This window comes from Sphaerulina musiva (genome assembly GCF_000320565.1).
Source record: "Sphaerulina musiva SO2202 unplaced genomic scaffold SEPMUscaffold_7, whole genome shotgun sequence".
NCBI lineage: Eukaryota > Fungi > Ascomycota > Dothideomycetes > Mycosphaerellales > Mycosphaerellaceae > Sphaerulina > Sphaerulina musiva.
The window spans coordinates 1645844-1667864 of record NW_016017389.1 but is presented as its reverse complement, the minus strand read 5'-3'; the positions used below and the strand labels follow the sequence as shown (position 1 = coordinate 1667864).

Below are 22021 nucleotides of genomic sequence, written 5' to 3'. Positions count from 1 at the left end.
CCAGCACATATCCAGCACATATCCAGCGCCGTAGACCGACCAACTAGTTCTCGTCCTTTCCCGTGCTATACCTTCACTTTCTACGAGAACTGCGTGACCCGCGACGCAGATCTGCTCATATTACGCGGGCAGCGGTACCAGTCAATGCTGCACCGCGACTTATGCTTTGCTGACAACGCATTTTCCTCCCGCTGTGATTGGCCTTGACTTCTGCCTCACTGCACAGTCCCGCCGCCTGCCCTACCTACCTGTACCTGCTATCGTCCTCCGTACACCTCGCCGTCGACTCGACTGCAAATTTCCTTCCGCCTCGCCATTACAGTCACATCCACCACCGCCACTCCCACTCCCACCACCCTTCCACCCTCCCTTACCTTCTCCCTCACCACACTGACGCTGCCACTGCCACCAGGGGCCTCTCTTTGCTGCTGCCGCCCGGCCTTCCGTTGCCTCTCGCTCACGTTCCCTCAGACCACGCACCGCGCCCGGACAAGGCGACTTCGAGAAGCTTTCCATCGCTCCTTCATCACCGCGCCCGCGCCCGCGCCCGCACCTTCACCACCACCATGGCCGAGTCTGGCGTCAGCAACACCCGGCTCTATCTGGGTAAGTAACAATCGAACCTCCTCGCCCATTGCCTCATTGGCGCTGCGCTGCGCTGCGCCGCGCTGACACGCGCACGCGCGCGTGCATACTTTCTGCGCCTGCACCTCTGCTGTAATGGCAGGGCGGACGACATGCGACACAACACATGGCTAACGGTGTCTCGCTACAGGGAACCTCCCACGCAATGGTACGCTCTCTCTCCTGTGGACTTTCAATGGATAAGCAGGATGGCCTGTTCTGGTTGGACACTCGTGTGGCCCCGCGCAATATACATCGTGAGCATGGAAGGAGGAACTGGCCATCTCTGCCGCTGCCTTGCTCCTTATGTTCTGTGCCCCATTTTCTGCGCTTCGTGTCGGACTGGAGCCGGAGCTGGCGCTTTATTGGCCTTCGCACCATCCAGCCAGCCAGCCGACCGAGAGTCCTGACCTGGCAACGCTGACCGGAATTCGTGATACAGCTACCAAGGCCGATGTTGAGAACCACTTCAACACCCATGGCACCGGCGAGATTACCGAGATCAAGCTGATGAATGGCTTTGGCTTCATCGAGTACAAAGATGCCATGGATGCGCGTGATGTCGTTCCAGGTAAGTGTCTGCTAGTGTGTCGCATCATCATAATGCTGGACTTGCTAACCCGCCATCTAGCTTTCCGTATGTACAACCAACCCACCCACTTCACCCTCCTCAATGCCTCACACGCCGTTGGGCTCCCTCATTACCTCCCCTTGTCGTTCTGGTAATGCTCTCGACTGCTGACATCTTTCGCTGGCTAGATGGATCGGAGTTTATGGGTGAACGACTTGTGGTCCAGTTCGCTCGAGGCTCCACTCGTCCTCGTGAAGGCTTCGAGCACCAACCGCGGATGGCTCCCCGACCAAGGCGTACTGTCCATCGCATGACCATTACCGGTCTTCCCTTTGAGACTAGCTGGCAGGTCAGTAACAAGCAGTCCCCTGACTCCTGAATACTATTACCGTCCCCTTATGCTGTCCTAGGGCATGCTTGGGGCGGCACGATCCTTGATTCTAGCTTTGACAGCTTGGAGGTATGCTTTTGAACCTGAACTTACCATTCGCTACAGGACCTCAAGGATTTCGCTCGTCAATCCGGACTCGATGTTGTCTACAGCGAGGTCAACCGCGAGCGTGACCCTGCCGGCACTGGCAAAGGATTTGTCGAGTACGAGACTGCTGCCGACCTAGCGTCTGCGGTCGAAAAGCTCGACAACTCCGAGTTCAAGGGTGCCACTGTCCGCTGCATCTCTGATGTAAGTTTCAACAATGTCTTTGCCAGATGTTTCCATACTGACCTCATACAGCCCCAAGCGGATGTTCCACGACCGCGCGAGCGCTTTCGATCTCGTTCGCCTGGCTTCCGCGGCGGTGGTCGCGGCGGCTATGGCCCACCACCTGACGATTACTACGATCGTCGTGGTCCACCTCGTGGCTACAGCCCACGCCGTGACGACTACCGTCGTCGCACTCCACCGCCGCGCGACTACTATGGCGGTGATCCTCGCGATGACCGCTATGGCCCACCACGCGGCGGTCGTCCCCCGGTTGATGACTACTATGGTCCACCTCGCGGCGGACGCCCACCAGTGGATGACTATCCTCCACCACCACGTCGTGGAGGATACGAGCCAGAGCCGTACGCGAACGGACACGGCCGTGAGCCATACGCTGGGCGTCCGCGCAGTCCGCCGAGAGACGGCGGCAGAGGCTACGGCGGTGGTAGCGGCGGAGGTCGCGAGCCATATGCGGAGCGGCCTTACTGGTGATTACTATCACCTTCACCTGGCCTATGAGTACTAATGGAATTAGATGCACGTGCTAGGACCGAGCGCTTTCACACCAGCACATACGAGTCTTTTACCTGGTTTGCAACGTAAAAGGGAGGGAAATCACACGAGTAGTCCCGTCTCTAGACTGTACTCTCACGGGATTGATGGATGGACTCGAGAGGGGACTTTGACAAGGTCGTTTTGGGTGCATCGGCGAACAGCGAAAAGTGGCGGTTATGTTTATTCACTTCACGCTGGTGCGTCTCTTCTCCATGCATCGTCCATACGCATCCCCTGTGGCTGTGTCACAATGCGGGCGAATGGCGAGTTCTCTTCAGATTGTAATATACTCCGGGAGATGGCCAGTGGCGTTGCATTCACGTTGACTGGCATGGTCAGCACGAGCCAGAGTGTAACATCAGACTGGTAAAGAGTTAAAAACATGGGTTGAACAGGACAAATGACATGCAGTATCATCTCTTTGCCCTGTCTTCGAGTGCCCTTGTGTCCCATACTGATCCTCTTGTGCAGGAACCTGTAGCCCATATGCGTCGAATCGCACTTCAGTCGTGGCAATACCATGGTACAAGTGGGAATTGATGACAGCCACGCCTGCACATGTCCTCTCTTCACCTTTTGCGCTGAGCGTGCTCTTATTGCTCCATCTCGCCGACTGTGGCAGACATGATGTCTTGTCAAGAGTCGCCTACGTTCCTTCCCATGGCTTCGTCGTGAATGCAGGTAGAGAAGTGATGGGTGATGGTAGAGGCGATGGCGACTGCAAGATTAGTAGGCGCGACCCACAGTCGGTAGGAGACGAGAGGCACGATTGTTGAGGCTATGTGGTGTTGGATGGAGCAAGTGCTGTTCTCTCTCTGGCTCTCTTCCTGTCAACGCTGACTTCTTTACCACCATCCATCCAAACATCAACAGCTCAATTGAACTGTATCTTATATCATCGTTGAAATACCAACAAGACAGATCTTTCGACGGACAGTCACTACTATTACTACTACTACTCTTGCACGCACGACTATGTCTTCATCTTCCACCACCCCACTCACCCAGTCCGCATCTACTCCCACTTCCGTTACCGACCATGTGGCCCCAAAGTCATTTCCATTGCTTGACCTGCCCGACGAATTAATTCTCCAAGTTCTCAAGCACGCCGTTGTAACCAGCTCAGAAGACATCGTCATCCCCGTGCTCAAGGGACGCAGACCTGATCCGCCCGAACCTGAACTGCACTTGGCTCAACCAGCCATTACGCGAGTTTCTCGAGCATTCCGATGTGAAGGTATTATAAACACGCTGTCACACGAAGAGAGTAGTATAGAGTAGCTACTACATGTATAATGGGCTCTGACGATATACATACAGGTCTTAAACTTTTCTATGGCCAGAATACCTTTTTGAGCTATAGCCATATTTCGGGACTCAACAATGTGTATGACTGGGTACGTTCGCTCGGTGGAGAGAGGGCTGCTGGGATTTGCAATATCTTCGTTATCTGGCAGACTCCGGGTCCGACTTGGACTTTTGCAGAACATGAATTGCGGTATATACGGGAATGTCAGATGAGCTGGGGAGGGGTGCACCCGAAGACTTTTGTGCGAGAGTGTCGGGGGCCTCAAGGGATCGCTGGGTATCAGATGTCGTTTGGCAAGCCTGCGAAGACCACAGATAAAGACGAGGGTGGAGCAAAGTGGTTGGAGCTTAACCCAGAGGGTGTGCATCTATAAGGTAGTTTAATGTCGTGCATCTGCAGAGATTCACTGAACGAGAAGTAGCAACAGAGGTGGCGTTCAGGGGCTATGCTGAAAGGGGCTTGCGTAGTCTACTACCGTACTACTGGTGTAATACGAAGCTTGAGCGGCTGAAGTTCCCACAAGACCTGATGACTTGTTAGTATAATAAGCCCATACATGTAACACACAGATGTGTATGTAATAGATGCGGAGCGTACGTAGAAACGGGCATCATCCACCCACGATTCATGGTCTCCATCCAGTTCAAAATCGAAATTCCAAATGAGTTTGGCGAGAATCAAACGAGCTTCCGCCAAAGCCAGACTATCAGAAAAATATCTTGTCAGCATAACAACCGTGAGGACTTTTTTTCTTTTTTTCTGCTTTTCGCTCTTTTTAGCATCAACAAGAACCAACCATGAAACTCACACTTTCCCCACACAATTCCTCGGACCCATACTAAACGGTTTCAGAATATCCTCGATTCGTTTCCCACACGGCGTCGTCGTCGTGTTTGAATTTCCATCATCATCATCATCATCCAACCACCGTTCCGGTCGAAATTCACTCGCATCTTCAAAAAATCGATCCGATCGTCCCATGAACCACTGACCCATGGAAACATAAGTTCCTCCGGGAACGACTTGTCCGTGAATTGTGTGGCCTTCGGGAGGAGTTTGGCGCGGAGTGATGAAGCTCGCTGTGGGGAAAATTCGGAGGGTTTCGTCGATGGTTGCTGAGAGGTAGGGGAGGTGGGGGAGGGATTTGAGGGTGATGTTGTTGGTGGTGGTGTTGTTGTTGGGATTGTTGAGAAGAGGCAACGTCTCTCGAATTTCTTTTTGCAGTTTTTTCATGACGCGGGGGGTTTTGCAGAGATGATACATTGCAGCTGTCAATGTTGTAGCGGTGGTTTCGGCTCCTCCGCCGACGATGAGGACGGAGTTGGAGAGGATTTCTTTGGGAGTGAGAAGTTCGCCGGATTTGGTGGGGCGGAGGAGGAGGCCGATGATGTCTTGTTTGAGGGGTTGGGAGGTGGGAGTTTCTGATGATGATTTCTCTTGTGCCAATCGAGCATCGACGGCTTTTTGTGCGGTTTCGAAGAATTTGTCTCGTTTTTCTATGACTTTGGCAGGAAGGATGGGTTTCAACCATTGGGTTTTGAAGCCGAAGCGTTTAAACTGGTTAATGACGGCTGCCAATTTGAGAATGTGAAGCAAATAGCTCGGCCATTCGTGCAGACGGCGGTTTTGGAGACAGTCGAATTCTTGACCGAGAGCGAGTTGGCCAATGACATCGTTGAGTGTCCAGAGGAACCAGTCGACCATATTTTGACTTTGTTGGGGGTTTTCTTCGCTCGCGGCGCGGAGTTGCGAACAGAGAAGTTCGGCGTAGTGTTGCATCGTGGGCTCGACTTCTGCTACGCTGGAGTTGAGGAATGCTGGACCGGCGAGTCTGCGTACGCGACTATGTTCGGCGTCAGGTGCGGCGATCATGCTCATGGGCATTTTGCCGGATTCATCGTGGCCAAAGTGGTAACGAGACTTCATCAATTGGGGGCGGGAGTTGTAGATCTCGGGCCAGGCGTCTGGGGATGTGAAAGAGAGCTCGTCGGGAGCGATTCGTACTGTTGGTCCGTACTTTTCGTGAATGGCTGCAATGTGGATGTAGAGATCTCCTGTGGCATGATGGTAGGAGTTGACGAGGCGGGTTGCTCGCCATAGCAGTGGTCCTGGGTATTTGGCCAGGGGATGGAAAGGGGAGATGTTGTATATGAATTTCAGTAACAATATGGCGATTCCCTGTATCTTCGTCAGTACGATATCACACAGTTGAGGTCGAAGCTCGACATACTACCAGCAGTAATCTAGCTATAAGCGAGAAGGCTAGTGCACCGTAGTGCAGTATGTCAGTTATGTATTCCATGCCCAGGATGAAAAAGAAGAAGAAGAGGCTGTGTGAAGTTGAAGAAGAAGAAGAAGATGATGATGAAAGGAAGGGAGTAGTCCTATCGCCAGAGTGAAAGTATTCTCGCTACACGTATCTCGCAAACGCGGTTCCACGACATATTGTCATGAGTTAGTTAGGAGAGGTGGAGTTCCAAGATAGACAAGATCAAGCTTTCAAAAGGTTGAACCTCTCGCCAAGAGATGCGAAATTTGCCCGTCATGGCAATGAACCAGGGTGATGAGACCCTCTCCTTAAGCTGTGATGAAGTCCGATCTGTATGTAGTCTACGCTCCGTCCGAAAAAAATGATTGCATTCACAAAAGGGAGGAATCTAAGCGAGGTCTTCGGTTGGAAATCAGTGATAGTCGCCTCGCCCTTGAACCCCGGAGACGACGACGAAGAGCATGTGCCATATGGATAGATAGGTAGAGTATGGCAGCCACGCACATCAGAATGTCAGTCAGACAGGTCAAACATCTAAACATCTTCTGGACGGAGCATATGACTTATCGCTACTTCTTGATTGTACTCAAAGGAGCGAATTCCTCGAACAAAGTGCATTTCCTCAGAACCGTTGCGCAACGGATGGACTAGACAACAGCAGCCACATTCGAGCAGGTGTACGTCCGCGAGAACGATGATTCATTCCCACTCTTACAGAGTTCAGAACGGATCGATGACCAAGAGCAACGCGATGTACATCTAAGACTCGGACTGGTGGGAGGAGCAAACAAGCGCAGACCTGAGACGATCCTTTCTGGTCTCTCCACTTCTCCGTTGTTCCCTGCATTGGCATGTTTTCAACAGCCAGGAAGGGAATCAAAGTCTGTAGTCGGAACTTTTCAGTGCGCTGGGTCGGACCGGTGAGTATGTCATGGGCGGTATAAGAGGATGTTGGTGAGCTTAGCTGGCCACGGGCGGCACTGTGCCATACATCAGGCCGATTTGCACCATCACTCCATACACTCGACGCGAAGGCACTTGGGGTTTCGAGGTTGAAAGCATGCCAGCAAATCTTACTTTGCAGGACCAGCAGGCACCTCATCCAGACCACCGATACCTTTCACAATCTCTTCAAAGTCTACCCCCTCCTTCTCAAACTCGCTTTTGACCCTCTCGACAACCCTCTCTTGTCTCTTCGCCGTGAACCCTCCATCAGCATCTCGTTCTTCCTCTACAATCTCTGTCCATCTCCAGAACAGGGATTCCTTTCCAAGCTTCGTCAACACCTCTTTGAACATGACCACCTTCTTTCTCCGCCCCTCGATCACATCTTCTCCCTCCCACTTCCACATGACCCATCCGTTCCCCTCCATGTACACAAAGACCATCTTGTCCACGTCTTCCTCCCTCAGCATCTTCTGCTTAATCAACGTATGCGCGTCCAACATGAGCTCAAACTCCAAATCCCAACTCTCATTCATCATCAAGTATCCCGTCTTCCTCATCTCCTCTGGATTGATAGCAGGCAAAACCCGTGTCTTGAAGAATGCATTCTCCTCTCCTTGCTTAACGCCCTGCATCAGATCTTCTGCGCTCCAGTTTCTACTCACCCGAACCACGACCTCCTTCTCCCTAAAATGCCCTTCCAAGCCCCAACGATACGAACACGGATTGGCAGGTTGCTCGAAGAAGAACGTCAACGGCCAAGGACCCACGAAGCGAAACAACAAAAAGTCCAAAGCCATCATGAGCGTCCTTTTCATCAGTATCCATATCTGCTCTTTCCTCGTCGTGCTCGTCTTGTCCACTGTCGCCGAAGTGGCATATCCGAGAATCGTCTTAGCGAGAATAAAGTATTTGGGGAGAGCATGATAGAGGCGCCAGAGCAGTAGAGCGGCGATGGTCGTGTTGAGAAGAACGGGTATGAGAAAAATATTCTTCTTGACGGCAGCTTTCGTGCGGTCAATATGTGTGATGTGGACGAGTTTGGGGTCGAGGCGTTCGAGGAAGGGAGCGAGAGACGATGGAGCTTTGACGAAGGGTGTGGGGATCTGGTCTTTGACGGCCTCTTTGGGCTTTGGTTTGAATGATCGGGAAGGCATTGCTTCTCTCTTTGCTGTTTGCTGTTGAGTTTTAGACAAGCCAATTAGGTGTGTGAATGGGAGGGAAGGAGAAGGAGAAGGAGAGGGAGCATTGGTGTGAAAATGTCGATTTTAAAATATGGGTCGAAATGATGAAATGCACTTCTTGGAGGGCACATATTGTACCTAGACACGAGTCTCGCACTTGCCTTGCTAGAAGATACCGCAACCAGACGGTAATTTACATTTCGCAGCGGCCTCGCACCACGTCCTTGCACTGGAAGAACAGAGTCGAGGTAGAGTCAGGTGAGGACATGTGTTGTTTAGTAAGCACATCACGTGGCACTGGACGACATTACCGTACGAGATACATATAGGGGGCAACGATAGCAAAACCAGAAGACTCTTGTCGCTAGCCGTTCATGTTCAGCTATGTAATATACGAGGCAGAACCGCCTCATTAAAGACATACACCTTTTCATGATTATCTCTTCCCTAGCCCAGGAATACGCCTGATTCAAAGGGGTTTGCTTTCAGAAGTCGTACTGTTCCAGCTTTTGGCCGAGAATATGCCTCCCAATCTTTCGTGTCCCGTACGCCGAGGAATTCCATCGCAAGCATAATGTGAAAAAGAGTCGAGTTGTCGAGTAGCCTCGGACAATGGTGATAGTAGTAGTGGTAATATCATACAAATCTACCCCCTCCGTGGATGCTGCTGTTGCTGCTCATCAGAGGAGGTACGCTGCCATTCGTCATATTGTTTAATGAAGCACGAAAGGATCTTGCCGTCCCTATCTCTTTTCCCCTGTGACGTATTGTGGCGGATCATAAGCAGTGTGGCGGCAGCGTCTGCCTCACTTTCACCTAGTCGCGAGGCGTCATTGGGATTCTCCTAGTGCGCTCCGTAATTCTGAGCCCAGCCACCTCTGCTCTGGCCATAACTGCCATAAGTCTGGTTGAAACCACCATACCCATACTGGCCGCTCTGCTGACCTTGTTGGCTTTGCTGAGCCTGTTGGTGACCTCCAAGACCTCCAAGGCCGTTGTAAGGATTTCCTTGACCCTGGAATCCTGGATAACCTCCGCCAAAGCCAGAATGCTGGCCATGCTGTGGCGGAGGCAAGCCAGATTGAGCGTTTCCAGCTGCGCTATTTGCGGCAGATCCTGGGCGTCCTGGCTGACCGAGCGCTGGCGATGGGCCACTCTTGGCGTTGTCATACGCCTTCAATGAATCTTCCTGGCCACCAATGCTCTGCTGTCCGTACCCGCCCTGAGCACCAAATCCGGAAGTGGAGCGTGCAAAAGGATCATGGACGCTGCCAAATGCGCTGCTTTGCTGGTGTGAGCCTGCCTGGGCAGAGCTGCGACCATAGTCATCGAGCCCTCCAAGCGAAGCGCCCATTCCGCTCGCGCTGCGCTGGTTCTGACCATATGCATGCACGTTCGCGGGCGAAGCGGAGTGTTGGTCATACGAGGATCCATAGCTGTGCGGAGCGCCATAGCTGTTTCCCTGCTGCGATTGCTGCTGCTGCGGCTGCTGCTTGCCTTGATAGCCGCCTTGTCCCGCTGAATACCCAGACCCGGCTCCATATGCTTGTGTGTAGCCATTAAACTGATTGGCATATGCAGTCGGGTATGCGCTGGAATAGTATGGATGACCATACGGGTAGCCAGCAGCTGCAGCTGCAGCTGCATTGGGGAAATGTTGCTGTCCATGACCTTGTTGCTGCTGTGGGAGCGAGTGCTGACTTTGAGCCGTTTGCGAAGGCTGCTGCTGGCTGGCAGCGACCGGGTTTGGAGTGTTATGACCAGACCCAGGAGCTTCAGCGAAGCGCGACTGTGCCTGCTGATGACCATGAGATGCAAACGCGTTCTCGTTCGCGCCGTATCCACTGGTTGAGCGCTGCTGCCCGATGGTGGGATCGTGTGGTTGAGACTGTCCAGCTTGTTGCCTCGAATCCTGACCGGCGCCGTATGAGCCACCGTAGTACTGTTGGTAGTTGTTGCGTGGCGCATCGCTGGTATAGTACGACGAGTAGTCGCCCGGTGCAGACGACAAGCCACCAAATCCAGACTGGTGCTGGGGTTGGGGCTGGTGCTGCTGTTGGCTGTGACCGTATTGATCGTACTGAGATTGTTGTGCCTGATGGCTGAAGGGGTCGTATGGCTTCTGCTGCTGCGCGACATTGTCCTGTTGTCCTCCGGGAAGACTTTGTGGCTGAACGTAGCCTCGGGCATACTGGTTGTACGACTGTGGGTATTGCTGGTCCTGCGAAGGAGGTTGTCCTAGCGAAGGATCCTGGATCTGTTGCTGATTCTGTACGGACGCGGGTGGCAGACCTGGGGCCTGCTTTGGTGTAGGCTGTGCTTGCGCTGGTGCTTGAGGCTGCGCTTCTGGCAGTAGTGACTCTTGTGCAGCACGAGCAGCGGGTGGTAGCGAGGTACGTGGTTGCGCTGGTGGAGAGTGTTGCGGTGCGTGGCGAGTCTCTGGCTCTTCTCGCTCTTCGTCCACGTCTGGACCAGCTTCTCCATTCAATCCCATGCTGCCAAACTGTACCGCAGCTCTGTCTACTGCGTTGTGCCCTGGCATAACAACCGCCTCCTGCTGCTCTTGCACTCTACGTTGGTAGCTTGCGCTCCTACCACCAGCGCCCGCAAGACGAGCGGCAACGGTGGCATATCCTCCAACTGGTGGTCTGCCGATTGGTGCTTGCGGAGGATGGAGGGGGGTGAGGTTTCGCGAATCCATGGAGCCGGCAGTGCTTGCCACAGTCTGCGTCGCAGGCGCATGAGACTCGTCTGGCAAGTGCTCCACGTTCTCTTCCGTCAAAGGATCCTGGGAAGGTGTTAGCATGAGAGCCTGAGAGTCTAATATCATAGGAAGCCTTACCGGGGCAGTGGCAGTCTCTGGAGTCGCGGCAGGCTCCACGGCCTGTGGCTCGGATGGACCTGCAGCTTCTGCCGGCGGCTCTGGCTGTTCAAAAGTCTCATGTACTGGTTCTACTGCAGCTTCGGCCGGCTCTGGAACCGCTTGCTCGGTCGCGTCCAGCTCCACGGGCGGTGGCTGTCTAGTCAGTATCTGCTTCTGTGGTACGGGTGCTGGCGCAGGCTTTGGCTTCGCGAACATGCTAGCCCAACTCTTCTTCGCACTGCCCTGCTCTATCACACTGCTCTTTGCAGGCTGAGTGCTCGCAGCTGGAGCAGGGTCGACAGCAGTGACCGTACCAAGAACATTGTCGCCAGTATCGACGGATTCTTTGACAGGCTCTGCGGGAGTATTGTCCCATGCCGCCGTGGCTTCGCTCGTCGCCGTTGTATCCCATGCATTCGATTCGGTGGTGGGTACAGAGGTGCTGCCGTTAGCATCCTTGTCCACGCCATTCGTGCTTGCGTGGCCGCCTCGACTGCCACGGAAACCACCTCTGCCACGGTCTGCACCGCGGCCACGACCACCGCGAGCGCCCTCAAAGCCGCCTCGGCCACGTGCGCCCCGAGCGCTGAAATGAGGACGGTCAGTAGCACCTGCAGCTGTTGACTCGGCTGGAACCTTCGAGCGAGCGCGATCCTTGGGCTTTTTCACCTCTGCAAATTGTGAGACTGCGCCCTGCGTGATCTTGTCGACAGTCGCGCCGACGTCGCCATCGGCCTCTTCGAGGGCGAACACAAGGTCGGTGTCGGTCCAGTCAGGAAACATGTCTTTGAGCATAGTGAGCTCTGGCTGATACTTCTTCTTCATCTGGCCAATCTCTCCTTGATCTTCGAGTGATTCTTCAAGTGTCGCTGCCTCGGTTGATGTTCCATTGACTTTCCTGCCGCCGCGAGGTCCTCCGCGGCTGGTGCCACCTCTGCCTCCTCGGACGGAGCTTCTGCCCCTCGAGGGGACAGTTCTGGTGTCGATTTCCGACATTGTGAATGTGAGTGTGCTTTGCGGTCCGTAGAGTGAGACCTGAAGATGGAAGATAGCGGTCGTGCCTCGTTCGATGCCGTGGCGGATGTCAGGCTGGGCTACTGCTGGCGAAGAGCGTGAACGAGGTCTCGGTGGACAAAGAAGGCTGCGGTGAGCCGATGTCCGGAGACCTAACTAAAGAGAGGAGCGCAAAGCGTCAGTTGAGCGACTCTGGCCTGGGGTGATGATGAACAAGCAGTCGCAGCGGGTGGTGAGGTTGGCAGTGGTGGGTGCATATGAGAGAGCTGGTGGTGCACAGAGCAGCTTCGCGCGCGCTGGTTTCCTTGCCAAGCACGCAGCAGCAAGGGTTGGCGATGAAACTCTATTTCTAAAACGGCCTGGCCTGTTTGACGTGCCACCTGCCCAGATCATCATCACCTGATATCCATCACCACTGTGGCGTGGCATACCTATGCAGACTGCGGCTCAGGTAATTCGGCCCTGTTTGCTTGTCACTCATATGCCAGGAGCATGAAGAAGACCGGTGCCGTGCAAGGTCTGAGGAGTCTCGCGGACAAGATACATCCAAATGGCTACGCGCCGCTAACTACCAGCGAGTCGAAAGGCCTCTTGACAGCTCTGACAAGTTCATTTCGGAAGCATCTGGATGCGGCACACCCTACGACTATCGACGATGGCAGGAAGAATAGCTCCAAAGCCACTGGCTTGTCGCCGGATGTCAACATCAACAGCATGCATTCGTCGGCGATCTTTGCTCAGAAACACATGGCGTCTGTCCTAACGAATCCATTGCTGGTCAGAGGTGCGAAGAGCTATGGCAGTGCGAAAGTCGAGCTTCAGAAGGATTCTTATAGAGATCCAATCCAACTGCTCGAGGATTATGACCGTGAAGGTGCAGCATCCGTTCGCATCGCTCAGCTCTGTATGGAGACATTGAAAAAGAAGTATGACTCTGTTCCCGACGCCCGCAAGCCCAAGCTGTTGGAAGAGATTCAACCCGGGCGAAGAGTCTTGATGTGGTTACTAGAACGCGGCATGTACCAAACGGATTTCTCCAGCAATCTTCCGTTTGTGGATCTTTTGGTCTTCTTTCTAGCTCGAGAAGGCCGCGAGGATAACATCTGGAAGTGGCTCAAGCTTGATGTGCAGATACCTGACTCTACTGAGGGTGCGCCTTGGGACACTCAGGTCAGTGTCAAGAAGCGCATGCTCTACAAGTATCGCTGGCGGGGATGCGTACTTGATAGTCTTGTACAGGCTCAGGTAGATGTGCCTTGGCTTGCTGATTCATCGGGAAAGCTGCACATCATTCGTGCAAGCAACTTGAATTCTGCGCTGAACACGTTGGTCACTGCGCTCGAACTCCGCACTTCGTCAATGGATGTTGACCCTCATCCAGAGAACTGGCATCATCTGGCTTGGTTGCCACTAGCCAAAACTAGCTCTTTTCTGGTCAGACTCTTGACCAGACGGCTACGATCTAGCAATCCCAGGGGAGATGTGGAGCTACAGAAGGGCGATATTCTGGATCCGCAGCTGTACGACAAGCTAATAAAATATGTGTCTTTCGCATTTGACTTTGATAACAAGGACCTCCGGCGGGGCAAGGCGGCCCAGGTGCAAGAGTTCTTCAAGATGATGCGTGCTGCCACGTTGCACCTCACCCACCCGACCAGACCTTCGGCTGACCCGATGCTGAAAATGTTGCATGTGGTCCTGCCAGACAACACCACGAAGTGTCCTCCGATCTTTAAAGAGCACATGGCCCAGTCAGCGGATGTGCGTGATTTATACCATACTACGCTCCTCAAGTGCGCTCATGTCCTTGAAACCCAAGGCAGACGCAAGGACGTCGAGTGGACAAGGGCGCGGATCCCATTATATTTTCCCGAGCTCGCACACGACAACGATACCGCCGAGCGCGAGCCCTCGAGAGCGAGAACGGCTCCGTCTTCACTTGCTGAAGATGACGAAGCTCGCCATACGTTGTTTCCCGGTCTTGCGTGATCTTTTTCGGAATCCCGACACGTTTATTATACGAGATACAAGTAGCTTCTCACAAGCGCCAAGAAGAAGCAAGCGTTCATATCCCGACAGCCACAAGTTGAGACAGGAGGCCATTGCCATGCGCATCTGCACATCGGCGAACCGCGTGGAGCAAATTCCATGTGCTTAGCAGACATGCAACATATCATCAGGACATATGCTCTGCTGTGAGCTATATATCTAGTTGCGAACATTGCCCAATTTGGAGAAGGGCGGATCTCATCTTAAGGCACTATGTTTTCGCTGGTCTGCTTACCTCCTAGATGTGTCCGCTGTTAGCTCATGAAAGAACGGTCTCATATGAGCCTTCAAGCATCAAACAACATAGTCGCAGCTCCGGGGCGGAGTCTTCAAGGTACGTGCATTTACTCTTCATAAAAGGTTCTCGCATTTCTTCGTGATCGCACGCGTGGGTATCTGCTAAGCTAATTCTACAGTCCTGCCGTTAGCCCCGCGCTGGAACTGACCCGTCTTCCACATGCGTGGGATCCATTTCTGGTGTCATCTGTTGCTCTTCGAGAGACATTTGCGATCTCTGTTGCATCACTTCTGAACCTCGGCAATGTTGCTATCCTCTGGCCACACGTCGTAACCAAAATCACCCTTCATGTTCACGAAGCGCGTGTGACGACCCTTGGCAACCTGATTCACGGCCTCAAAGTCCTCGTCGCTCAGGTCGATGCTCTTGAAATTGCTCTCAATACGTGAGGGTGTCGAGCTCTTTGGCAGCACAACATATCCCCTCCTGATACCCCAAGCGATCAACACTTGTGCAAGCGAGTTTCCGCCCTTCTCTGCAATCTTGTTCAGGGTCTCATTCGTGTTGACCTTCTCTCCTGTTGAAGGGACCTGGTTCTGCGATCCAAGCGGCGAGTATGCCTCGGGCAGAACGCCGTTCTCGAAGCAGAACTTTACGAGCTCGTCATTGGGCAGGAAAGGATGAATCTCAACCTGGTTGACCGCAGGCTTGACCTTGGCCCAGCTGAGGAGATCTTTCAGACCAGGAATGGTCCAGTTCGAGACGCCAATAGCTCTCGCCTTTCCGGCCTCATACAGCTCTTCCATCGCCCGCCATGTTGGCTTGGGGTTCTTGGTCAACTCCTGCTTGATCACATACTGGCCTTTTTCGTTCAACTTTGGCATGTTCTTCTCATCCTTCTCCGCTGCGATCGGCCAGTGGATCAAGAAAAGATCGACATAGTCCAACTTCAGCTTTTCCAGAGAGTTTTGGAGAGACCACTTCACCTCTTCAGGCTCGTGGAGGTGGTTCCAGACTTTTGTGGTGATGAAAATGTCGCTGCGTGTTACGGACGTGTTGTCTTTGAGGAAATCTGCAACAGCATCGCCGACTTCTCCTTCATTTTGATAGAACCAGGCGCAGTCCAGGTGTCGGTAGCCGGTTTTGAGGGCGTGAGTGACGGCGGTGTAGGTCTCGCCTTTGGCACCTTCGTTGGCGAAAGTACCGAAGCCCACCGCAGGAATGGTTACTCCATTGTTGAGGGTGAAGGTCTTGCCGCTGGACATGATGTGCTGTGTGTGTGCTGTGTGTGTGTGTGTGCGTGCTTTTTGGTATACGAGGTCAATAGTTGGAGTTGTCTGACTGGGGAAAAAAGTCGCAATTCTGGAACGCAATGTGAAATCGCTCTAGGCTTGGGACAGAACACGACAGGAACGATGGAACGGAAGCGTAGAAGGTGGTATTTGATGCTACCTGAACCCACCCTCGCTGTCTCTCCGGTCGGTTTGACCATTCCTTCCTCCATACTCGCCCAGCTCATCATCAGACTTTTCACGCGGTCGGCACGACACTGCACCGTCGTAGCTTCCTCCGCTGTTGACGGCAGCGACGTCATGTCATGGCCGACATCACCGCTCTTTCGCTCTGTCGCTTCCGACATTGGCCGTCACGGTGGTGGTGTTTTGTGCGTTTTGTGGACACATTGCGCAACTTCTTTTGGTCCGTGATGTCAGTTCTGCCTGGCGCCGAAGAAAGAGCGATAAGCGGATCGGAAGGATCCAATGCAAGACCCTGAATGCTTTCGGTCCGCATCTGCACTACCAGCACCCTGCAACACGTTGATTACGCTTGAGCTGAAGGCTTGTTTTCAACGACTTCCCAAGTTCCACTTGCAGTCGCGCCCACTGGCATATGACAGCCGCGTCCGCGCCGTTCATTGGTCCTCCTGACGACGCATGGCGATTGTTTCTGCAGCAATTGCAGGGAGGCTCGAGAGCTATGGCTGCAAGTGGCTGGACTGCTGGCCGTGTTCCACAATAATTAGGAGCTGATGATTCGCATGGCCGCATATCGTATTCTTACGGGCACGAGAATACCGTGGGCCATGGAGAACTATGACATCGGATGATGGAGTCATTTGATCCGCACACGACGTAGAGACCATACAGGGAAGGTGTTGAGACGAAGCGGCGAAAAGCCCGCAAAGCACGAGAATGAGGGAGATACGGTAGGAGAGGTAAGGAAGGTGCTACTACGGACTGCAAGAGCTCTTGCGGCTGCTCATCTCGGATCGTAGTTGGAATATAATCAGAAGGCACCCTGGACGAGGACCACTGCTTTTTCTTCCTGTATCTTTTCCCATCGAACCACCGCCCTCTTCTTATACCATCTTCATCGACTACAGCGCTTGAGCCTGAGCCTGAGCCTTTACATATCTTCAATCTAGAACACATTCACTCACAACCTTTATCAATACCGCAATCATGCCCGGATTTGACGACCAAGACTTCGTGCCAGAGGCAGCTCCAGCCAACAGCACTCAGGACAGTATGGCACCAGAAGAAGGCGTGGGCCAACATGGACGAGGAGCGAGCGGCAATTTCGGTGCTGTAGAGGTACCAGCCACGAGAAGCAGCATTGCTGATGCCGCACCATATATGCACCAGCTGTCCCTATCACCATCCCAGCGGGATCGACGAGGCTCTCGTAACTCTTTCGGCGCTGCTCTACCGATTCCACGATCAAAGCGTCAATCACGGCTTTCTTCTGTTGCGTACGCAGATGGCCGGCCTCAGCGACCAGGGATGCCACCGATCCAGCCAACCCGAGAGATCTTGGCTGGTCAGGTTCAGGATATGTCGCAGCAAAAGGTGGCAGCAGCCAAGGATATGGCATTCGTTTTCGATATCGATGGTGTTCTTGTCCATGGTGATAGACTTATCCCAGAGGGCCAGCGGGTTCTGGAAATCCTCAACGGCGATAACGAGCTTGGAATCAAGATTCCGCACATCTTCCTCACCAACGGCTCTGGTAAGCCTGAACAAGCACGTGTAGACCAGTTGTCGAAAATTCTGCACAACCCCATCAGCACCGAGCAGTTCATCCAGTCGCATACGCCTATGTCTGCTCTCTCCGAGTACTACAAGACCGTTTTGGTCGTTGGTGGAGAGGGTTACAAGTGCCGAGAAGTCGCAGAGCAGTATGGATTCCAGGATATCGTCGTACCCAACGACATCATCGCCTGGGACCCAACGATCGCTCCTTACAGAGTATTTACTGCCGAAGAGCGCGCGACATCTCGCCCTCGGGACTTTTCAAAGACGCGCATTGAAGCCATCATGGTCTTCTCCGACTCGCGCGACTACGCAACAGATATGCAGATCATCATGGATCTGCTCCAATCCGAGAACGGTCTCTTCCATACCCGGGCCAAGGACCCGATTTCGCAGCGTATTCCCATCTACTTCTCGCAGGGTGACTTGCTATGCCCCACCGAGCACCCATACCCAAGAATGTCGCAAGGAGCTTTCCGCATTGGACTAGAAGCCATGTACAAAGCTTTGACGGGTGAGGACCTCGAGCGTGTTGTGTATGGTAAGCCCGAACTGGCCACATACAAGTACGCGGATGAAGTCATCTCCAGCTGGATGGAGACCATTCACAACGAGGAGAAGTTGCCCAAGAACATTTACATGATTGGTGACAATCCCGCCTCGGACATTGTTGGTGGTGTAAGTCACTCCCACTCAAACAGCGAATTTTGTTCTCATGCTGACCATGATTGCTCTAGAACCTTTATGGATGGAACACATGCCTTGTCCGCACCGGTGTCTTCCAAGGTGGTGACAATGACGAGAACAACCCGGCCAACTTTGGCGTCTTCAAAAACGTCCTCGAGGCTGTGACCACTGCTGTGCAGAAGGAGCTCGGACAAGATTTCAAGTTCAAGTGGTCTGATGACGAGGTGAACCCTCTCAAGGTTGCCGCTGCTGCCGCTGCTATTGAGTAAACATATCCAAAGATTTTGTTGTTTGCATTGGGGGGTTTTTTGGGGCAGGCACTCATGAGCGAGCTCACGAGCTCTGGATTTCGTTGGAGAGAAAAGGCGTTTTTCAGAAAGATTTTCTAGCATCTGCATTGGCAGGAAGGCAAGGAAGGCATAGCGAAAGACAAATACATCGTCTATGGACGACTTTATTCATGCAAGTTAAAGTATACGTTTTATACATATTACAACTGGCTAGCTCCGAGAGGCTCCCGTGGAACTCAGTGACTGGCTGGTAGCCATTCTGAAGTGTGCGTTGTGGGACGAGAAGTGCTACGGAGAATACCCAAGTTCAATCACATGTGCCTTCCTAGATGCATGTACAGTATTGTGCAAGCCAAGCATGTCTTCATCTTCAATTCTTCATCTTCCATCATTCATCATCCATACACGTACCTGACCATGTTGGAACCATCCCCGTTCGCAGTCCCATCGGAGGACAGGCAGTGAGAGGCATGTCGTCGAAAGAAGATTAGTTGCCACGACACCAAATCCAACGAGGCAAAAGATGATCAGCGCTGTACACTCGGATTCTTTCTTTGTACCAGCCACCAAACGCGATGCAAAAGAGGTACTGGGAACACCGTGTGGCCATCAAGTCATGTCTTGCAGTATAACCAGGCGACTTATAGCCACAGAGAAGCAAAAGGCAAGGCAAGGCAGTTGATTTTGCGACCAGATTATTCATCGCCAACAGGCCGAAACTGATAGTACCATGTGCATGAGTCGTGCGCAGAGGGATTATGCTCCAAACGCCAAACTCTCGCTCTAATCGGGAAAGTAGGCAATGGCGATCTCTAGCACCTGTCCTATCACTCCGTTGAGGATGGCTTGCTAATCCGTCTGCGCATGGCAAGCAGCTGTGGGAGGCGCTGGCTAGGCTAATGGTAGTCGTTGCAAGAAAAGCCTCGTAAGTCTTACCGATAATACCCTCCTTCGTACCCCCCTTTGTGCTATCTGGGTCTGGCATTGCCCGTTGGGACGTTGTGCTTCCTGATTCGCGTACTGGCCGGCACACGTCGAATCAACCCGCCATCCTCGTGTCTGGTTGTTACACTTGATACCACAAGACTCGGAGCCTCCATCTATTCGGCTCGCACGGCCAGCCAGCCAGCCAGCCAGAGCCCTGTACCTAGGGAGACGCACGAGACGCACGAGACGCAGGGATTGAATCGTACAAGATGGCCTCCGACGATGGTGCAGGGAGACGTTACGTGAACTTCTCGAGACCACAAAGGACGCCGAGTATCACAAGCGTGACATCTACGATCAACAGCCAGGCCATGAGCGTACAAAGCGTCCTCCCGAAGATGCAGAGCCGCCAGACTCCCAGTGCGATGAGCCATACAACGAGTGTGCGAAGCCAGACGCCGAGCGTGAAGAGCCAAGCGACTACGCGTAGTACGAGAAGCAACGTCTCGACGATACGCGGCATGTTTGCACGATTTTCAGGCTCCTCACATGTTCGGTCAATATCGGAGTCAGAGCAGGAAGAGGTCCTGCCCTACAGACCTGCAAAGACGAAGATGGTTCAATACCACGTCACCACCGATGTTCCCAGCGCGCAGCGACGTCCACAGCCCAAACGCACCTCGATGATAGACCAGCGAGAGCGACCACCGGTGATACCCGAACGTACAACTTCCCTTGAGTCGCAAGGTCACAAAAAGAGCCAGACGTGGTCACAGACCAACACAGAAAAAAACTTTGGGAGCTTCAATTTCAATAATAATCATACACTGACCAAGACACCCTGGGAGCTAGACCGAGGAAGTCCGGGGTCGAGGTGGTCAAGGAGCATGGATCGGGCGCAGAATCAGCCGCGAAAGATGTTTGTGCAACTGCCGAGGGAGATTTATCAATGCGTTTTGGACAACTTAGAAGCTGTGCATAGCCAGCTGGGGACGGTGGATGTGCTTGCGTTGCGCCACGATCTACGCTCATTATGTCTGGTCGACAAAAAGTGGCAGCACATTGCAAGAGAGCACTTGTTCCGCGAGCTCTGGCTACCAACGAACAAGGTTTCTGCAAAGAAGAGGTTCTCCACGCGACAGCCGAAGAGCAGGCTCAAATTACTGGTTGATTTGCTGCGCAAGACATCTGGTTTAGGCTTTTTTGTTCATCACATACGCATCGGGGCCGAGTTGGCGCACGAATTGGATGCTGAGGCTTTTGCTCCGTTCAAGAAGGATTCTGCATTGGACTCATTGCAGCTTATCATTCGAGACTGCTACAACTTGGAGCAGCTCAGTGGTTTCGTTCTGCCCTTTACAGAATCTACAACACCGGTTCTGGAGGCTCTTGCGAGCCGCATCCGGCTCAAATCTCACGCTTGGAGTCTTGACTCTACTCGAGCACTACCAGGACTAGAGCACTTCATTTTCTGCCACGATGATTGGGTCAATTTGGAGACTCTGGCAATAGCTGCAGATCCTGGTGTCGATCTTGGCATTGGCACCATTTTGGCAGTACTTCACAGACTCCCATCACTGAAGCACTTTGCAGCCTTTGGGCTCCATCGCTCGGATTTCCACAATACTTCTCTGCTGACGCTCCCGGCCGTCAAGTCCCTACGCCTGGAGTGCTTGTCCGGCCTGACAGACGAGGGCGTGGAACAAATAGCGTTCTCGCGCCTAGCACCTTCGTTGGAACGTCTCACGCTTGTCGGACTCGAGCTGGTGTCTCTCCGAACAATCGCCACACTTCTCTCTCATCTCACACGTCTAAGGCGCTTCGCTCTCTTGCAGGAAGCCTCCCCGGAACTCGCTGATGACACTAGTAATAATAGTAGTGGTGGTAGACCAACCGGTCGCACCCTGACTTTATCCTCACCAAGCCTCCAACATCTACACTGGGACTGTCTCATTCCCGGCTCCGCCCTCTCTTGTCTCGCAGACTCCATCAAAACCAACAAATTCCCCCGCCTCCAATCCGCCAAAGTCCCCAGCGACCATAACGGCCTCATCCAACAACTCTGCCGCCCCATCCCCCGAGAGAAGCTCACAGCGCAAGACCTCGAACATCTCCACCAACACAACTCTTCTTCCACTTTCGGCCGCCACGAACGCAACCTCCGCGTCAGCCAAATCCAAGCTCAGCTCCGTATCCGCGCGACTCGCCAACAACCCTCCTTCGACATCGTCGTCGAAGACGAACACGAACGGAAAGCCACGCACACTATCGGCTCCTATCTCGGGACAATGGATTCCAAAATCGAATACCAACTCGAGCCCGACGTGGGTCCGAATGCGTTGGTGGAATTCGATGATATTGCCCAACCGATTGAAATGGGTATCAATGGACATCGGGTGGAGAGGAGGTTGGAAGCGGATATGTTATTTTGAAAACATATCAGATCAGATTAGATCAGATTTGGGGGGTTTATCTTTTTTTTTCTTTTTCCGGCAGTGTCCCCACGGGGCTGTTCCAGTGTGGGTGTATACATATGTGTATATACTAGATGGTTCGAGAGATACCCAAATTCACCTTTGTCCACAAAGCTCTTGATTTTTTTCACCTACCTTGGACTCGTTTTCAAATATGACATGGGCGCTTTTAGACTCGACACATGGCCCCCCTCCCCCTCCCCCAACCTCCATCCCCGGCATAATTACGGGAAGGGACAAGATGTTTAAAGTGTGGAGTATGTATTGATGACTTCAGTCCAGCCGTT

General features: G+C 53.1%; 11 protein-coding genes across 11 annotated transcripts; 5 read left to right on the top strand and 6 right to left on the bottom strand.

Annotated features, from left to right (window-relative positions):
• The first annotated feature begins 315 nt into the window (after positions 1-315).
• Positions 316-3367, top strand: SEPMUDRAFT_150428 (uncharacterized protein). The gene is made up of 6 exons (XM_016906169.1): positions 316-606; positions 776-1195; positions 1256-1261; positions 1384-1544; positions 1692-1877; positions 1929-3367. The coding sequence occupies exons 2-6, from the start codon at positions 931-933 to the stop codon at positions 2388-2390; spliced, it is 1080 nt and encodes a 359-aa protein (XP_016759640.1). The 5' UTR covers positions 316-606; positions 776-930; the 3' UTR covers positions 2391-3367.
• Positions 2643-2975, bottom strand: SEPMUDRAFT_118803 (uncharacterized protein; the record flags this gene model as incomplete). The annotated part of the gene is made up of 1 exon (XM_016901455.1): positions 2643-2975. One exon carries the CDS (start codon positions 2973-2975, stop codon positions 2643-2645), a length of 333 nt encoding a protein of 110 aa, XP_016759641.1.
• Positions 3368-3428: 61 nt separating the features above from the next.
• On the top strand, positions 3429-4135 carry SEPMUDRAFT_109581 (uncharacterized protein; the record flags this gene model as incomplete). Its single annotated transcript, XM_016900789.1, has 3 exons — positions 3429-3690; positions 3774-3850; positions 3971-4135. 3 exons carry the CDS (start codon positions 3429-3431, stop codon positions 4133-4135), a joined length of 504 nt encoding a protein of 167 aa, XP_016759639.1.
• A 4-nt stretch (positions 4136-4139) lies between these two features.
• SEPMUDRAFT_165003 (cytochrome P450) lies at positions 4140-6064 on the bottom strand (the record flags this gene model as incomplete). Its single annotated transcript, XM_016908144.1, has 4 exons — positions 4140-4287; positions 4360-4465; positions 4571-5940; positions 5993-6064. 4 exons carry the CDS (start codon positions 6062-6064, stop codon positions 4234-4236), a joined length of 1602 nt encoding a protein of 533 aa, XP_016759638.1. The 3' UTR covers positions 4140-4233.
• A 579-nt stretch (positions 6065-6643) lies between these two features.
• On the bottom strand, positions 6644-8133 carry SEPMUDRAFT_69217 (uncharacterized protein; the record flags this gene model as incomplete). Its single annotated transcript, XM_016909856.1, has 1 exon — positions 6644-8133. The coding sequence occupies one exon, from the start codon at positions 8131-8133 to the stop codon at positions 7105-7107; it is 1029 nt and encodes a 342-aa protein (XP_016759637.1). The 3' UTR covers positions 6644-7104.
• A 384-nt stretch (positions 8134-8517) lies between these two features.
• SEPMUDRAFT_150426 (uncharacterized protein) lies at positions 8518-12254 on the bottom strand. The gene is made up of 2 exons (XM_016906168.1): positions 11003-12254; positions 8518-10948 (listed from the first exon to the last, which is right to left on the bottom strand). The coding sequence occupies exons 1-2, from the start codon at positions 12017-12019 to the stop codon at positions 9005-9007; spliced, it is 2961 nt and encodes a 986-aa protein (XP_016759636.1). The 5' UTR covers positions 12020-12254; the 3' UTR covers positions 8518-9004.
• Positions 12255-12479: 225 nt separating this feature from the next.
• SEPMUDRAFT_150425 (uncharacterized protein) lies at positions 12480-16077 on the top strand. Its single transcript, XM_016906167.1, has 2 exons — positions 12480-14420; positions 14503-16077. The coding sequence occupies exon 1, from the start codon at positions 12530-12532 to the stop codon at positions 14024-14026; it is 1497 nt and encodes a 498-aa protein (XP_016759634.1). The 5' UTR covers positions 12480-12529; the 3' UTR covers positions 14027-14420; positions 14503-16077.
• Positions 14609-15589, bottom strand: SEPMUDRAFT_109577 (Aldo/keto reductase; the record flags this gene model as incomplete). The annotated part of the gene is made up of 1 exon (XM_016900788.1): positions 14609-15589. One exon carries the CDS (start codon positions 15587-15589, stop codon positions 14609-14611), a length of 981 nt encoding a protein of 326 aa, XP_016759635.1.
• A 33-nt stretch (positions 16078-16110) lies between the features above and the next one.
• Positions 16111-16866, bottom strand: SEPMUDRAFT_150424 (uncharacterized protein). Its single transcript, XM_016906166.1, has one exon. The coding sequence runs from the start codon at positions 16754-16756 to the stop codon at positions 16382-16384; it is 375 nt and encodes a 124-aa protein (XP_016759633.1). The 5' UTR covers positions 16757-16866; the 3' UTR covers positions 16111-16381.
• On the top strand, positions 16111-18410 carry SEPMUDRAFT_89179 (cat eye syndrome critical region protein 5 precursor). The gene is made up of 2 exons (XM_016910494.1): positions 16111-18034; positions 18094-18410. The coding sequence occupies exons 1-2, from the start codon at positions 16787-16789 to the stop codon at positions 18310-18312; spliced, it is 1467 nt and encodes a 488-aa protein (XP_016759632.1). The 5' UTR covers positions 16111-16786; the 3' UTR covers positions 18313-18410.
• Positions 18411-19298: 888 nt separating this feature from the next.
• SEPMUDRAFT_150422 (uncharacterized protein) lies at positions 19299-21841 on the top strand. Its single transcript, XM_016906165.1, has one exon. The coding sequence runs from the start codon at positions 19530-19532 to the stop codon at positions 21690-21692; it is 2163 nt and encodes a 720-aa protein (XP_016759631.1). The 5' UTR covers positions 19299-19529; the 3' UTR covers positions 21693-21841.
• The last annotated feature ends 180 nt before the right edge of the window (positions 21842-22021 follow it).